Source organism: Catharus ustulatus, chromosome 3, assembly GCF_009819885.2.
Source record: "Catharus ustulatus isolate bCatUst1 chromosome 3, bCatUst1.pri.v2, whole genome shotgun sequence".
Taxonomy (NCBI): Eukaryota; Metazoa; Chordata; class Aves; order Passeriformes; family Turdidae; genus Catharus; species Catharus ustulatus.
In genome coordinates, this window is record NC_046223.1 from 72,173,271 (window position 1) to 72,191,825 (window position 18,555).

General features: G+C 40.7%; 1 protein-coding gene across 7 annotated transcripts in view; it reads right to left on the minus strand.

Moving 5' to 3' along the window:
* ARMC2 (armadillo repeat containing 2) overlaps nucleotides 1-18,272 on the minus strand; it is an 86,056-nt gene extending 67,784 nt beyond the window's left edge. For all 7 annotated transcript variants that reach the window (XR_004417422.2, XM_033055664.2, XM_033055660.2 and 4 more), the window contains exons 1-8: nucleotides 18,120-18,272; nucleotides 17,827-17,879; nucleotides 16,573-16,656; nucleotides 15,124-15,355; nucleotides 14,434-14,491; nucleotides 11,542-11,713; nucleotides 10,117-10,327; nucleotides 5,751-5,801 (exon numbers count right to left, since the gene is read on the minus strand). Coding sequence is in view for 6 of the 7 variants with exons in the window: in XM_033055664.2 (XP_032911555.1) it covers nucleotides 5,751-5,801; nucleotides 10,117-10,327; nucleotides 11,542-11,713; nucleotides 14,434-14,491; nucleotides 15,124-15,341 (710 nt within the window). In the remaining variant the exon portion in view is untranslated. The remainder of the gene's footprint in view (nucleotides 1-5,750; nucleotides 5,802-10,116; nucleotides 10,328-11,541; nucleotides 11,714-14,433; nucleotides 14,492-15,123; nucleotides 15,356-16,572; nucleotides 16,657-17,826; nucleotides 17,880-18,119) is intronic.
* Nucleotides 18,273-18,555: the final 283 nt, after the last annotated feature.

Here is an 18,555-nt window from a genome sequence, read left to right on the forward strand (position 1 = left end):
CCAAGAAGCTGCACACAACAGCAAGGCTTGAATCACAAATGTCGAAGTAAGATCCCAATGAAGGAACAGTGCTTGGGCTCCTTCCTCATACTGCACCTTAAACATCTGAGAATTGGCCACTTCTTTACCTGCCAAACAGAACCCAGCAATGGGCCTAAATTTTGTCTCACACTGTCCAACAGATTTAGGCCCTTAGCATCACCCCTTCTACAGTTCTGGCCCAAAAATGGTGTTATTTTCCTTGACAAACACCTGGGCACAGATAAGCAGAGGTAGGGGCGTTCCCAGACACTACCTTGTGTGTTAGTATTAAAAACAGGGAGGTAATTAGTTTCATTGTACTAACATAAACTATGACAGACACTGTAGATAGCCACCGTGCCAGAGACTTTCATTTTTATTAATTATAAGTAGAGATGTATCTCTGATGCACCTGATAATTTAGTTACCAGTTAAGAGGGACACATGATAACACTAACATATTAATGCTTCTCTACAGAATTGTATCTATCAAGCACATGTGGTCAGCAAGGTAGCAAAGCTCAACTAGAACAAAAAGAGAACATGATCATCTTTTCTGAATTGTCCAGTTCCAAGGCGTTTCCTCTTGACATTACCTTCTCCTCATGGTAAGCATCCTGTAACATCTTACATATTTTTATAGCTTTGGGAAGCAAAACTAGATAACAAAGATAACTAGATAACAAAGTCAGAAGCACAGCAACTGAGATAGTGTAATAAAGAATGAAGAATATACAGGTTACTTTTCAAAGAGAAGAGTAAGAATAAAAGGGAATGAGAAAAAGACAAGGGCAGTGGAGATGGGAAACATCATAAGCCCCACAGTATCTCCTTCTGCAAGTACTGAGGCCTCACACAACTTTGCTCATCCAGACGCTATAAGCCTCACCTTTTGCACCCATGTAAACTGGATCTATGGACTATCTCCTAAAGTAGATACAGGAATCAGGACTGCCCCAGGTAAGTCAGAATCTGAGCAGATTCTTACAAAGGCAAAGAGCTACATACAGACTGTGCATAGCATGCCCTGAGTAAATGCTGTAAGGACGCACTAGACTGTAGACACAATCTGATGTCTGGAAACAGATTTCTTCTCCATTTTTAAACATGCCCTTTTTATTAAGCCAAACTACTCTAATTATTTGAGCATATGATATCAACACATCTATAACTGCAAAGTCCTTCCTACATCTACAGAACCACCATTCTTATCTTTAAGTTACTTCCTCAGAAGCAAATCTAAGCTCCAGATAGTTGAATTGTTTCATTTTTTATTTTTGGTCTTTATTTTGATAAGGTAAAAAAACCTTTTTTTCTTCCATTTCCCCTCATAACCATTCAGTTTCTCCCCAGTGTATTTTCCTTCATTACATCCCCTTCAGCTCCCACAAAATTTTTTCTTCTAGTTTATTTAAAACCCAAAAATGTGCAAAAATGTTTCCAAGTTTTCTTTTGGATCCTTGACATATCAACGTTTTCAGGTCTACAAAAGTCTAGGAGAGTAACTTCTAACTTTTTACAAAGCTGTAAAAACAGTCTAGGCACTGCAGTAGATGCAGACTGTTTATACATAAATATAAGCACTGAACATCTGATTTTACCAACATACGTTGTGTGCATTGGAAAGTCAGACATGGTATATCTACACCCAAAAATCAAGACATTTCAGTAAGTGCTACGAAGAACAGATTTCAAGCAATGCTAAGCAGATCCTGGGGACCTGTTCAGGCAAGCCAGATGTATCAAAATGACTACTAGGCACAAAGGTGTTCTTCCAGACTAGATCAGAGTTCAGTTCCCTTGATTGTGGATAATCCTTAAACAGACAGGCCATTTAGAAAGAATGTTGTTTGAGATTTTACTCACCTGTATATTCAGAGTGCGACTACACATCTACACTAATCTGGGTTTCTTTTTATTGCTAGCACTGTCCAGGATGGCATGCCTTATATTGATAAGGATCATTTGGCTATTTAAGCAGCTGAGCACTTTTCTTTCAACCCAAGATTCACAATTCTGTACGGACTACAAAGGGAAAAGTCACAAGGAGGTGTTGTGGAAGTACATGCAACCAATAAATCCTTTAAAAGAACCCTCACAGGTAAATAGTTTTTCCTGTTTTGAGTGCTTGTCAGGAGGGAGAAGAAGTAGCTCTTGTCACGCAATCCATGATGGCGTCACAATGCACCCTCCCTCCAGGTATTGAAACATGTTGGTAAGAGCCCCCCAAGCCTTCTCTTCTCCACACTGAACAGTTTCAGCTTTCTCAGCCTTTCCTCATACAAAGGACTCCTTCACATCTTAATAGCTGACTGCCTCCAGGCATTTCATATCTCTACTGCTCCATTGCATTGGGGAGCCTGGAACTGGTCCCAGCAGCCCAGGTGTAGTGGAGGTTTTCAAGACGCAAATGAACAGGGTGCTGGATAATCTCATCTACTCTCTTTCCCACAAAAGACTGGGCCAGATGATCTTCCGAGGTCTCTCCCATCCTGAGCTGTTCAATGAATTTGGTGTAGACCAGGATCTCCAGGTCTCTTTCTGCAAAGTTGCCTTCCAGCTGCATTGCCCCCAGTATATAATGGTTGTTCCTGCCTAGACGGAGGATTTTGCATTTGTCTTTGTTAAACTGCATCATGTTCTTGTCAAACCACTTCTCCAGCCTGCTGAGGCTCCTCTGGACAACCCTCTGGTGTATCAGCCAATGGGTTATCTACTGACTGCCAGTTAGCATTTTTTCTAAATTATTCAGATCTGTGGTCTCATGAACAGCCCATCAGATCTCTTGGCAGGAGCACTGTGGAGTACTGTGCAAAGATAGGTAGGGCTCTAGACCAAGTTTATCAGGGCACAGCCAAACTCAGCAGCTTTGTCTTAAAAAGAACATTAGAGGCTCCAGGGAAAGTTAAAGGAGCTAATGGTGACCCTGGGAATTAGGGCACCAAGGACAATGGAGCAAACCCTGAGTCAGCAGCAAGGGACAAAGTGGTACCAGGGCCCAAAAGCAAAGAAGGGGAGCCAGATGCAGAGCTGCAGTAAGAGAAACTGCAATGGATCTTCTCACAGCAGGTTCATCTACACAATGCTTTTAGGAGCCACTGCTCCAGAACACAATCCCCTGCTACCATGATTCTTCCACTGTGCTTAGTGATCAAGAAAAAAGAGTTCTAACTCTAAACCAAAATTACTGATGTTAACAAGACATTGCTCTGTAGACTTTGAAAGGAAGTATAAACAACATCACAGTATTTTTGCCAACGCAACTAGGAAGCAAGCAGGAAGTGTTTTTAGCTTTTGGCAAAATGAGAAAAATTAGTATTTTGTTTTGTCATTTACTCTCACAGAAATTAATTTTTCCACATGCCAATTAACATTTGCATTTCTCATTAATCCCTTTATTCCAATTTCATTATATTACCCAGACCTTTCATGTTGCCAGAAGGACATCAAAATTAGTTTCTGGTACTGTCTTTCATTAGCTGAATAGTAGGGAATATATTTTTGTGGTTTTTATTACAAACCAACTGATTTCTTCCAGACCCATGACCTAGCACTTGAAAAGCACCCTATCCTTTTAGACAAAGAACTGACCTTCACTGAGCCACTTAAGAGAATCTGTCCCTATTTCGCTCAGCTACCTCAGAATCTTCCATTTTGTGATGACATCTGAGGGACAAACAAGAGAGATAAACACAATCTAGAAATAAGCCCCAAAGAAAAAAAAATAACAGTATAATAGCTCAATTTTTAAAGACTATTTTCCTTTTAAAAAAAAAACTAGTGGAGACAAAATTACTTGCAGACAGCTAAGAGATATAAATTGTTAACCTGAGTCACAACCACAAAACTTCTCAAAAGCATGAAAATAATTCAAAACCTGGTAATATAGATGTCCTGAAATTATTTCAGGAACTATAGAGGATTATAAGGAACACCATGAGCAGAGAAAAAAACAAAGGGAGTGAAAACTGTAATCAAGTGTATAACCGATACCACTGATAACTAGTAGAAAGACAACATAATTTGCAAAAATATATTGACGAATAGACCAACTACACTCTGAGTCATCCTAAAGATGAGTAAATAACAAATCTATAAACACAATCATGGGAATAGCTCATTTCTTATGACAACTCCAGCGATAAAAACACACAGAATTTCTTATTTATGCAGGTTGTTGATGGAGAACCTCATGCACATGGTTAAATAGTATGACTTAAAAGAATAATCAAGGTTGATATCCTTATCCTTTTTATTCTTTAGTCTTTGCATGTTCTAATATTGAAAATATTAACAGTATGTATTTATAGCAGAGTGTATTTAGGCAACCAGACAACTGACAGTCTAATTCTAACCATAAAAATATCTAAAACACTAGCCTAAATATATTTGAGTATGAAAACCATACCCTCATCATCTTCCTAACTTAAATCTTGCACAAGCATTGCATTTCTAAACAGAAAATAAATTTAAATCCATTGTTACTACAAGTCTACCTAGACTGAACTGGCATTCCTTCTTTACCCTCTGCAGGGCACATTTACCCATTCCAGAATTGCAATTCAATTGGTATTAAGGACTCTCAAGACCTAGATCTCCCAGATTCGGAGACCAATGACCCTGGCCTGAAACTAAGTACTAGAGTGGAAAGACTCTGGAGTACACAGTAAAAATGAGCCTAAATTCCACTGTCTCATTTGTGAGCTAAGAGACCAGAGATAAGCTACCTCTTACCCTTTTCTTTAGAATTCTATAAACAAGTTCTGAAAAAAATATAAATTCTTCTTTCCCAGTGTTCTCTCAGTATCCCTTAACCCTATAGCAAACTGGGCACCTTCTTGAAAGGGTAGGTGTCACAATCTGGAAAACACGGTAGAAAGCTCTACCTCTGAAGGCTTTCCGACCACTCAAATGTTTACTTCTGAAATCAGTGCTCCAAATAGCCAGTGGAACTGAGGCAGAAATAGATGGAGACCAGTTGGGATTAGGTTAATTTCTAGTTTTCCTGTCTTTGTGAGAATTCCAGAAGTTGTCAATACACATAATTTAAAAAAAAAAAAGAAAAAGAGAAAAATACTGAAAAAAGTCTAGAGAATCATCTACACCATACAACAAACCAACAGCCACACCATGTCACTCATTTCAAAAAAATTATCCAGAACAAAACAGAACAGGTGTTCCCCTCAGGAAAAAAAAAATCTTCTCCTCTGTGGGAATCATTCTCTTTGAAGAGAAAAAGAATGTATAAAAGAATGTATATTTTGAGCACGGATGTGAAGGTAGTTTAAGCAACCAGAGAGAAGTGATATCTAGTGGTCCCCTCCAACCTATCCTATTCTATGAATATATGATTCACTTTATGATTTAATCCTTTGATTTTATCATTTGCTCTTTAAATATTCCAAAAATTTATAAAAGCACAAGAAGGAGAAACTACTCTCATGGAAGAAGAATATACTTCAAGGATACCATAGAACAGGGATTTAATAAAGAGAGCAATGGTGAGAGAAAACAGGGCACAGTACATCTTTACAGCATCTGCTAATCCTTTTATACCTCTTTACAAAACTCACTTATTAAAAAAAGAATAGGCCACTTGGGAGGGAACTGTTTGCCTCCAAACTCTTCCTCACTCGAGGCACCTCTGCTTTTAAGAAGTCCTGAAATGACATCTAAGCTTTCAGAATATCGAGAAATTGGAGTAGGAAAAAAAAATCATCTTTTCTCACCGGGGAAACTGTTGCTCTTCATCAGCAAATCTGCCATCACTGTTGACACTTCTGTTGAAATATATGAATACAGAAAACATTTTAGAAGTTTCACTTCTATAGCAATCACAATAGATGGCAAGGCACAACGGTTAGAGGAAGATGTAAACAAAACTGAGCTTCCTTATGATTGCCAGAAATTGTTCCTAGCTTTCCTGAGGCAACATGTCAATAAATTCAATCTGCTTCAATTAATATACCTATTCTATTACAACTAGATTGTCATTTGCAAAACAGAATTGCAAACAAAATAGTAAATAACTTTTCCCCTCAAAAGGTCCTTTTCTTTTTTCCCCCCAGTACCTTTACAAGGCAGTTGTGATCTCATTAGCAATGTTCATTCCTTTCTTCAGTCTTTGGGACAACAAAAGAATATAAGATAGAAAGCAATCAAGTCTCTTGCTGGAACAGAATACCTCCCTTCTGTTCTCTTTAAAATAAATATAATAGCATTAATGGCAGGAATCTGCCATGCTATTTTGCCATGCTCTAATGTTTCCTCATTAGCAGAAAAACAGTTTCATTAGGGAAGTTATTTCAGTACATGTATAGGAACTGTAGGGAAAGGGGAACAGGAAGTCCCACACACCTTCTCCTATATGAAGTGTACTATTTCTACAATCCTCTTGCTTAATTTCTGCAAGGATTTTAAATCACTGCAATACAGAATTGAGGTTGACACCTGCTTCATATAGAGAAGGACACTAGGTAATAAAAGATTTCACATTCCTTTCATCCTATTACTCCTGAATGCAATGTACTTCAAATAGGAAGTATCTTGTAACCCTGCACAAGGTGCTTCCAGTATTTATGACACAGAACCAGATGTAATCTAACCTTACAATCATCTAGCAAACATGTTCTACTGAGAAGGAATGTCAAATCTCTCACTGCAATGACCCCTCTATGGTTCTGGAGCCTTTTACATATAATTATCATGAAGACCAAACTCAACAAACTATATTATATGGAAGGCTAGGTTTGCGGTACCTTTCAACTGCCTTGTCAGATGAAGAATGACATCTGTGAACTCACACAAACAACAGAACAACGTTTGCCTGACTTGTGTAGTATCATACACAAACACTGGACCAATGTGCTCATTGGTGTAAGTCTTAGCTAGGAGTTAGAATTTATGAGAGCAGCTGAGATTATCCACAGCCATCCCATCACATGATGGCATGAACTACTTGGGCTGATATAGATGAGAGACCTTCGTCTGTGGCTAAAGGGAAAGCATATTGTATTACTCTTGTGCACCTTGCAGAACTGCGGGTGTATGTGGTGCTCTAAGCCATATGAGCACCTAAATGGTGTCAGGAAGCTTCACTCAGGCAGCATTGGCAAAAACCAGCTCTGACTCAAGTACACAGAAAGCATCCACAACTCATAGGAGAGGTAAAAATGGGCCATTCGAAAATACAGATCTTGCATTCAACACAGAAAGATGAAGGAATGTTATATTCCTCTTCCATTTTGGAGAAAACTACTCAGAATAATATTGGAAAGCAAGTTTTTGTATTATCTTAAGGCCAGTAATTTGAGATCTAATTTAACTGATGTATGAAATTATTGATTGTAAAAAGCACCAGTAACAAAAAATGCAAAATCAAAAACTTGCAGAGCTCTTGTTCTTATAAAGAGAAGTGTACAATTTTAAACAGACAGGAAACATGCCTAATGAGTTAGCTGTTCAATTATACGTGCAAGTTTTAAAATCATCACTGAGAAGGAAGGTCATTCTTTTCAATTAGCAAAAGTATCAACCGACCCTTTCCTATTAGAGGCACTTGGACAACATGAGCTGAAACAGCAACCCAAACAGAAAGCAGAACTGAAAACAGCAGGATGCATATTCCACAAAAGGAATTACCTATTTCCACTACAACACTGAAGTATTTCACACCACACCTTTAATAAATAAAATTCAAACTACAGTAACTTATGTAGTAAGATAATCCAAACAGTCTTTTTATCTAAGAAGTTATTAGATTACTGATTTTAAAGGTAGAAAATTATATTGCAGTATTCTCCTTGGTGCTTTACTTTTCATTTTTCACCTACATTTTTCCTCGCTGCTTTTATTTTCTCATTCTTCCTCCACACTCATGGAGATTGTTCTTTGCTATAACAAGTCCTCATTCTTTTAGAATCTTTCTTAAAAATCCTGCTTACAATTTAATATAAAACACTGCTATGATAACTCCGTTATGTATCATTTACTATAACAGCCTCAATGGACAACATTCTCTTAAACTATTAAGTGCTATCATCAAGTTGGTAAATGAAAGGCCTTTCATTTTATAACATTAAGTATATAATCATTAATATCAAAGGTGCTTAAGAATATCCAGGGAAATAGCTTTTCCCTAAGTATACAAACATGCTAGAAAGAAGATACTTACTGGCAAATACAGTAATTTCATGACTATAAGGCTCACCCTTTTGACTAAATTTTTTCCCCAAAAACGGAAGTGCGCCTTATAGTCCGGTGCGCCTTATCTGATGGACAAAGCTGCGAAATTTGCCAAACCAGAAGTGCGAGCCGCAATGGGGGGGCGGTGCCGCGGGAGCGCTGAGTAGCGAGGGGGAGGTGGGAGCGGGCGGCCACGGTCGGCAGGAGCCACGAGGGGAGGGAGGGAGCCAACGCCAGCCTGGCCCGGGCGGAACAAGAAGCCAGGCGGTGCCACCACAGGCACGGGGGGAACGAGAAGCCGGGCAGTGCCGGCCCTGGTCCGGGTGAGGGGGAAACGAGAACCCGGGTGGCCCTGGCCCGGGCACGGAGGGAATGAGAAGTGCGAGCCCGCAAACAGCCCGGAGCAGAGCCTGCCCAGCACTGTACGTATTTTACGAGTGGACAACTTTTACAAATATGTGTTTTGAAAATAAAGTGCTTTTCATTCTTTATTGTTGAGATTGCCAGATCTGCCAGGTATTGGCACAAAAAGGTTGTTCATCTGACTGTAATGCAGCAACTGATACATCAACAATACATACTGCCACAGGACTATTCCTCCCTGTGCAAGAATTCACATCAGAATCAAAAGGAAAACAAATTACAGTAATTTCACGACTATAAGGTGCACCAGATTATAAGGTGCACCTCCGGTAGCCGGCAAATTTCGCAACTTTGTACATTATATAAGGTGCACCAGACTATAAGGCGCACTTTTTTTGCAGCGAGGAGCTCCGCCGTGTGCAACAAAGTAACGAATTAGTAACGAAATCATGTGATCGTGGTGTTTACTGGCTTGGTTTGGGGTCGGGCAGGCTTGGCGCCGCTCAGGGCTGCCGCTGGTGCCGGGCGCCGGAGCCCCACCACAGTGCCGGGAACCCGTGCTGCGCCGGGATGCCAGAAGCCTGAGCCACGCCGGGATGCCGGAAGCCCGTTCTGCCCCATATTGCCGGGCAACTCTGCCGCGCAGCGGTGCCAGGTACCCGTGCCCCGCCAGGATGCCGGAAGCCCATTCCGCCCCGTGTTGCTGGGCAACTGTGCCATGCAACTGTGCCAGGTGCCTGGCGCTGCACCACAGTGCCCGGAGCCCGTGCCCCGCCACGGTGCCAGGAGCCTGAACTGTTCCGCAGCACTGTGGCACCACCGGCTCCCCCCATGCCTCTCCCAGCTCACACTTCTGGGTTGGTAAATTTCGCAACTTTGTACATTATGTAAGGCACACGGTACTAAAAGGCGCACTTCTGGGTTCGGACCAAAATTTTAGTCAAAAGGGGTGTGCCTTATAGTCGTGAAATTACTGTACTTGATTATGAAGTGAAGAATTGATATGATATTCCAGGTTCAGCAGAAACAGATTGCAGGCATGTGAGTCTCATTAATCTCTTACACCTATGCAGTCACGCAAAAAAAATAAAGGAAGAACTAAAAATTCAAAAGTCAAAACATTCTCCTTCTATTGCCAAAGAGTTTAAACCTGATTTTGGTGTATGATCACATACCAGAAGAAAGCATGGCTCTACTCATCTGTCAAGCTAAGTGAAGATGGTATAGCACAACAGGACTAAACTACAAAAGCAAGTACATCAAATTTAAATTTACGTGCAGTGATTAGAAGACTTAGTCTTGAAATTATAATGATCAAACAAATCATACAAACAAATTTCCACCAACAATATTTTACAAATTAGTCTTTTCAATGTAGAAACTTTCTAAAAGAAGAAATGTAATTTTTTCTAATAATATAAACACAGTTTCATTTTCAAGCATATGAAATGTTTTCTTCAAATTCCATTAATTTAAACTTGCACAATTGAATATCTAGGAAGAAGGTTGTATGGAAGATGCACATTACTGTACTTGACCAATGCTGACCTTTCTCCTTGCAGCTGAAGTGAAAACTTTCCTGGTGTCCCTTCCATGGAGTCTTCAGTTCCTGATCTGCTGGTACGCTCATTACAAATTAATTGTCTACTCTCGTCATTCAATGATGTGTACAAGTTTTGTTCTGTTAAGCAGTTATTATTACTTCTGCCAAGATTATTCATCATCGTAGTTGGCTCTTCAAAATCTAGTTTCGCTCCACCTGAAATAGTCAGAGAACACATTTTGTTCCAGTGTTATTAATTACTGCTTGTCGCGTTACATTATCAAAATTTGCTTGTATCAATTTAAAAGGTGAGAACGCTTAAGACTATTAAGAGAAGGTAGTCAATGTCTTCTTATGTACAGTACTTCCTAGAGTCTTTTGAGGCCGTTTAAAATTTTCTTATTTCATCATCTTTATTTCCCTTTTACAAATAGGTAGATTGTACCTTCAGAAAAAAGTGATTGTATTTCAGGACCTGAGTATTACGAAGGAACTCAGGAAAAAGGTAGCTGTTAATCCTGTAGCTTCCATGCTCACACAGTAAGAACCTCCACAAATAAAACTCCTCACATAAACATTTGCATGATCCCAAAAGGGAGAAGAGACCAAAGCAGGTTACAACTACACTAGCTTCTCAACTTCTTCAATTAGTAACATTAACTTATTAAGGCTACATGAAGGGGTACATTATATAAAAATATATCTATAGAATAAATACATAAAAATGAAGTAAGGTTTAGTACTTTTTAGGTAAGACTTATTTTGCAATAAGGTAAAATGTGAGATATTCAGTTTATCATGTAAAGTAACAATCCCAGACAATGTAAGAACTGTCATTACTATAAATGAGTCTTCTGAAATAAAGACAGAGTCCCAGCACACTTCATTATGAGCCAACATGCAGGAAGCCAAGATGCCATTTCCCATCTTCAAGCAAATTACTTTTAAACCCCATATTTGGTGACCTTTATAAAGTCTCCACTAATGAAACTCTGAACAACAAATATGATGCAGTTAGAGGCTTGTCAAGACATATCATTCCTTTTTATTACTCCTCTTATGCTTAATAATCCGTCAGGGAATCTCCTTAGATGATGGCATTTCATTATCTCTTTAAGCATGTCAGCATTTAATGTTAATTTTACTCACTGAAGACAACTTTCAGTAAAATTCTATTACTTGGAAACCTATAGGAAGAAGAGGTACCTGAGTAGCTTACAATTCACTTTCAGTAGTGCAAGCCAGCCAGCACCATTTTGGGAAACCACAGTTTCAAAACTGCCTTAAACCCACTTAAATACTTCCAGAAATCACACTGAAAGGACACATTAAAGGTTCTTCAATGTATTAATAATTCATGTAATTACCAATAATAAAAGTCATCATGAAGTTATTTTTCTAGTAAATAATACATATCAAAACATTCTTACTCTGATCCAGAGAAACCACTTTAGCAGAATATAAATCTTTCAGAGAAGTTGTTCTAAATAAGCCTTTCCAAGAACTGCTGACTTTTCTAACCTCTGCAGCATCAGCAGGAGGTGATGGAAGGAAAACAAAAGCAGCTTCATCTTTCTTTTCAGAAATTATTAATGTTGGTTTCTGTGACAAAAATAAAGAAGACTTTTAAACAAAATCACAGATAATTTAATTTTCATTTAAGTAAAAAATAAAAAATACAAAAATAAAGCCACATAATTTCTAAAAAATGGCTAATTTCAAAATAGAAGTTACATTGGCTTGCCCATGAAGAAATTTTCATATCTGAATCTAATGACACCACTCCACTGAACAAACCAGATGTCTATACCATTATCACAACGGAAAGCCATTTAAAAGCCAACATTCAGGGGTGCAGAAAACAAAAATTAGCTTGAGCAGAACAACTCAGAATTATTTATTCCTCAAAAATACTCACTTAACTACATCTGCAACAAGTTTATTTATCAAAGAAAATAATGTGCCAGTGACTATTGCTAACAATTCTAGAGATACATCTATTCTTTGATTTGTTTGTGAGCATTAACACAGTACTTCCAAAACACTCCAAATATGTTCAGATCACATGTACCACTTTCTATCACACTGAGACAAATCATGCAGATCCAAAAATGAGAAAGACTGAGTTTTATGTCAGTATCTTGCCTCTTAAGAAGAGGTGAACAAGACCCTGAATCTCTAGTACAAAGCACTTGTTGTACTCTTGCCCTATACAAAAGCACTGATCTCTAAAATCAATACCAATTCCCTTAAAATAAAGAATCCACTAGAAAGTCTCCAGCTGATTCTTTAGAGCTCTCCACAGTATTAACAGGTGAGACTGACTACCCACAAACACCATGATTAATACAAGCTCTTAATTTACAGTGTACTAACTTATATCCATCGATAAAGCAAAAAAAGCAGGTTTTGCACTGGTCAGTAGTTTTCTCTAATTTTTTTCCACTCTCACATACAAAATAAATGAAAATTTAACACCAGTTCTTCAATCCAATATACTTAATCTAAATAGAAGTATGCTCAGAATTTTTAAACTTGATTCATATAAATACATTACCTTATCCAAATAACTGAAGTATAAAATTTCTTGGGTATTTCCCTTAAATTCCTAAAAAATACTTTCCTAAAGAATTTCCTAAAGGTTACTGTCTGCAAAAAGCAATGTATACAGCAAGCACATATACAGTAAGTTCACGACTATAAGGCGCACCGGATTATAAGGTGCACTTCTGGGTGTCAGCAAATTTCCGAACTTTTGCCGATATATAAGTCACACCGGACTATAAGGTGCACTTTTTTTTTTGCAGCGAGGATCCACCACCAGCTCCCCCCGCGCGGTTGCTGGTCGAGGCCCCGCCTCCACCCAGCAGCTGCGGCACCGCGGGCCCCCCTGCACCCGGCACAAGTGGCGCCACGGGCCTCCCTACACCTGACAGCCGCGGCGCCGCAGGCCAGCCTGTACCCAGCAGCCACGGCGCTGCGGGCCCCCGGGCTCGCCTGTACCTGGTAGCCACGGCCCTGCCTCCACCCGGCTGCCGCAGCCCTGCCAGCTCCCCCTACGGCTCACAGCTCACACTTCCAGGTTGGCAAATTTCCGAACTTTGTCCATATATAAGGCGCACCGGACTATAAGGCGCATTTCCGGGTTTGGGCCAAAATTTTAGTCAAAAGGGTGCGCCTCATAGTCGTGCAATTACTGGAATTGCTAGAGCATGCTCTGTTATCTCAGGCACTAAACAAATGGTTGTGACTTAATCTTATATCTGAAGACCAAATATAAAAAAAAAACTGTGAAGGAGCAGATACACTTATAAATTGAAAATAATTCACAGCTTTTGCACAGAGAGAAAAGAGGTTCTTAAAGAACCTCTATCTGTTTTGAAATAAACTACAATCGTGATGTTTTATAGAAATGTAAGAAAAACAGAAAAGTAATCACCTAGTTACCTCCAAGTTACTGACCACAGAACCACAAAACAGATGAGGTTGGAAAGGACTTCTGGAGGACCAAGCCCCATATTCAACTACAGCCACCTAAACTCAGTTGCCCAGGACCACGCCCAAGAAACTTTTGAAGATCTCTGGGCAACCTGTGCCAAGGCCTTGTCACCCTCCCAGCCAGAAAACCGTTTCCTGAAGTTCAGAGGAAACCTTCTGTGTCCCAGTTTGTGCCCTCTGCCTCTGGTCCAGCACTGCACAGAAGCTGGTCCCATCCTCTTTGCACCTGCCTTTCAGGTATTTACATCCATGAATAAGATCCTCCCGTGGTCTTCTCCAGCCTGAACATTCCCATTTCTCCCTGTTCCTTCATCACCTTTGGGGCTGTTCATCAGATTCTCTCCAGTAGCTCCATCTCTTTCTGTGGAGCCCAGAACTGCACACAGCACTCCAGGCACGGTCTTACCAGTGTTGAGTAGAGGGGAAGGATCATTTCCCTCAACTTGTTGGCAGCACTCCTCCTAATGCAGCCCCAGATACCATCAGCCACTTTCTTAACAGCAAGGGCACATTGCTGGCACATGTTCATCCTCATGAACTTCATCTATTTTAGTAAATTTACACAAGAAAGCTGACTCAAGTATCTGTCTTCTGATTCTTGTTAATGTCACTTTGAATCATAAAGCAATACAGCAATATTTAAGTAGTCTAAATTATTTTCAGGTTTCTTTTGGGGAAAAAATGACAAAACTGACTTTACAGTCAGACTAATGTTACAACAAGACTCCATTTTTCCAAATGTCTTTAAACCATTTCTTTTCCTAACACTACCAAGACACATATTTTTGTATCAGTGCTTCATGAGTTATTTCCAGAGTACTTACATCAGCCAGTGGGCTTAGACAAACACCAGAAGGCGGCCTTGATTCAGGCAAATCAGAACTGGATGTATCAAGACCAACAAAGAAAAGAAACATAGTTAGAATAAAGCAGACCCAGAGTTGTGTGATCAGCTGTTTTTTTTAATTGCATGCTTCTTCCCCTTGCCAGTGAATATGGCGAAAGGAAATAAAGAAAAAGTGACAAAAGCATTTGATGCTAACAAAACCCCACCTAGAAATAATTTTGAGGTAGTAAAAACTTTGTTTTAAAATGAACATTTTAAACTGCAGGACCTCAAATTTTACACTTAAAATATCTCAGAAGGCTCTGAAAAAAGATGTAGCACATAGGTTATAGGAAACAAGCAAGCTTTCACATGTTCTAGGAAAAAAGCTGAAGACTATCTCAATTAAAAGCATTCAATTGTCTCAAGAAAACATAAGTAACAGACTATTTTCTTATACTATTCTCCACATAGAAAATTAGTGTAATGACTGCCTCTGGTAGTTCTAATCCACAGGAACTTCCTGGACATGTAGACTAACACCAACAGTAAAGATCATTAGAAGAAGGCAAAGGATGTGATTAGGTATACAGATTAACACAGGGAAAATAATCACCGGAAGCATAATTAGAGAATCAAATGTCTTGCTGCTAAAAGTTATTTGAAAAAAATCTTAAGGTCACAGTACCTAAAAACTGAAGAGGGTCCATTTTGAGGACATAGTGAGGATTGAGACCCAAAAAGTTTCCTTTGTTCGTCTGTAGGTGTGAATACTCTTTGAGTTTTTACTGTTCGTAGAACATCTCTGGCTTCATTTACAATCTCAGAACTGGTCCTAGGGTTTGCCACTGACAGCCAGTAGAATGGTTCTGCTTTTCTTCTATTTTCAGTCATTGAAGCTTGCATTCCTATGCAAAGTACTGCACAGGAAGAACAGTGAAAAATATATGTGAAAGGCACAAAGTATTATGCTATTTTTAAATTACAAATTATCAATTCATCACTGGTTATACTACCACGATACAGTTTAAAAGGGTAAGTAAATCCTAGACAGTGCTGAAATAGTAGGAAACAAGGTACACTGATACTGCATTTCCTCTCTGTTCCTCAGTTCTGTAGGAAAATACTCAAAAACAGAAAGCATTTGACATGGAGGATCTACCTTCAGTTTTTTTACAGGAAGCTAAAATACGTCATCATGCTTCATGGGCCAAATGTGGTCCTCTACAATGCCATATAAAATCTGTTTCTTGACACCTGATTACTTAGGAAACACCACAGCCAAAACAGGAATTCAAAAATATGCTGCAAAGAGACAGGTTTTTCCAACTTAGGAAAAACCTGATATGTATTATTGATCTCACCAGCTTCCTAATATGTCAGAGGCATCATTATCAGTAACTGAATCACAGTTACCAACAATTGATAAGCAGACACAAGGAAGAACAAGAAATCCATTTTTTTACTCTGAAAGAAATGACTCCCCACCCCCAAGCACAGACAAAGAAAGATAACGCTAAATATAAGTTATAAACCCAAACTTCCAGTCAGCGTTCTGTCCTGCTGTAATTGCTGGGAAATGCAGTGGGCAGTGACAGACTTGCTCCATCACCCCCCTGGACCACACCCCATCACTATCGTGGTGCAGTTCTCTGTAGATATCATCCTTGTCATTTTGGAGCAAACTTATAATGAGTCTTACACTATGCAAAATTCCTCTTCTGCTTTTAAACTTACCTAAAAACAAAAATGTTTCTGTACTGTGACTCAGACCATCTGGTAACTTCTATTCTCTTGCACTTTTTATGACAATGAACTGACAGTAGATCAGACACCATCATCTGGGTTATTTCTAAAATATGGAGTAAAAAAAAAATCTTATATCCTTAGTTTCTTAGTTCAATTCTTCCTGTTCTGCAGCTTAACTTTTCCAGCTGCTTCCCCTTTCTTTGAGAGCCTGCACATTCTGGCACAGTATCTTTTTTTCTTGCACACCAACATAAAATTGGATGCTAAAGAGAAGTGCACCAACCTCTTTCATTTCATGATGCATAATTAAAAATCCTCAGGAACAGATAAGAAGCCTGAAATTACTAGTGTTTTTAATATTTCTGACTACCATTAATATATTACTTACCTTCACTGTGACTGAATTTTGTTCTCTATGCTTCTTACTCTTCCCTCTATTACAATGCAATTGAAAAAGTTCCACAGCACCCGTCTGTTTGGAAAAATTATACAGTCAGTCCTCACTGAAAAAAGGAAGGCAGACTATCATTCCCTATTCCCCCAGCTATGGGGAGCCAGAAGGTGGAAGGTCTTCTCTACAGGCCTTATGTCTGATACAGTTGGGAATGTTCCTGTGCAGGGCAAGAGCTGGACTTCATCATCCCTGTGAGTCCCTTCCAACTCAGCATATTCTGTGATTCTGTAATTTTGCTCCCCAGTCCCAGCAGTAAACAGAGAGAGGGAATGCTGCAGTGTCAATGGGGATGGCATAACTGGCACACACAGATCTTGTCCCTCACTAGTATCACCTTTTCCCAAGTAGCTTTCAACTTGCACAAGTGAAGAGCTTCTCTCCACCCCTCTGCTGGAAGGTAGAAGAGCATCACAGCAGTGTCTGAAAAGCCATATTGTTTTTATTCCCCAGTTGTTTACTCCAGAAGCCTGGTCTTTGCTGTACAGGAAGATTTTAAAGCAATAGATAGCAGTACAGGATCCACACATTAGTTCCAGCAATGTCCAGAAGTGAGACAACTGCACCCTTTCAATCAAGATGAGACAATCATGGCTGACTACATCAGATATGGCACCACATTGGCTCTGCCATCCTCTTGCCCATCTCAAGACTAGTGTCATTTAATTGCTAGGGTGCAGAGTGGGTGTATTTGCAATCACTAAGTAGAGCAAGGAGAAGCCCTACACTCAAGTGGGGAACACTCTGCTCTCTGACATCCAAACCCATGCTCTGTCTGCCCTAGCAAATCTTCAGAATAGTTACCACACAGGTTCAGGTTCAGCAAGAATCCCAGAACCATCGAGGTTGGAAGAGACCTCTAAGATAATCTAGTCCAACTCCACACTGCTCCTGTAATCCCTAAACAACATCAACCAGTGCCAGATCCAGACGTCTCCTGAACATGTCCAAAGTTAGTGACTCCGTCACCTTCCTGGCCAACCGATTCCAGTGCATGGCCACGCTCGCAGTGAATTTTGACCACCTAATATCTAATCTGCATCTCACCTGTCTCATCTTAAGGCCATTTCCTCTCATCCTTTCAATGCAGGCACGGTAGAAGAGATGGGACCCCACCTCACCATAACCTCCTTTCAGGAATATGCAAATAATAGCTACTATCAGACATAATTCTGAACATCAGCAACTTACCAATCACAACTGATGCACTTCCAACCTGGCGAAATTTTGACGCAGAGAAATAGCTACCAAAGAGAAACAAGAACGAAGTTACGAGAGCTGAGTTCTCAGCGGAGTTAGGTTTCCAGAGCAGCCATGGGACAACACCAGAAGGAACACCCAAATAAGCAGCACCTGTGGAGTAAACGCTATCCCAACCCACACCCAGCAATCGAGGCTCTCTCCCGAGACGGGAAAGCTGCCGGGAAGCGGCACAGGTATTAATCAGTCTCCGGCCGCTTTCCAAAGCCTCCCACCGGACTTACCGCACAGCCCGGTCCTTCGCCCCCGGCTGGCCAGGCGGCACCTCCTGGGACGAGCACTACGGCCGGGAGGGACACCGGGTGCTGCCCGGAGGACTCGGTCGGGACCCGGCACCGCAAGGCCCCGCCTCGCTCAGCCGCCCGCCGTTCCCATAGCAACCGTGCGCACCGCGCCGCCGGGCCGGAGCGGGGCCGCGCCCCCCGCGCTGCCGCTCCCGCCGCGCCCGCGGGGCCGCCCGGGCACCCCCAGGCGCACGCGCGAGCACCTGCGGGCGCCTGCGCGGCGCGGCCGCTGAATGGCCGGGATGGCGGCCCGAGATTCCGGCGGTGGCGTCTCCACATGCCAGGGCAGTGCCGGCTCCTGCCGCGGCTCTGGCCCGCAGCACTGTGGGTTCCTGGTGGAGAGCTCTCCCTCGTGGCCAGTCCTGGCCCACGTTTA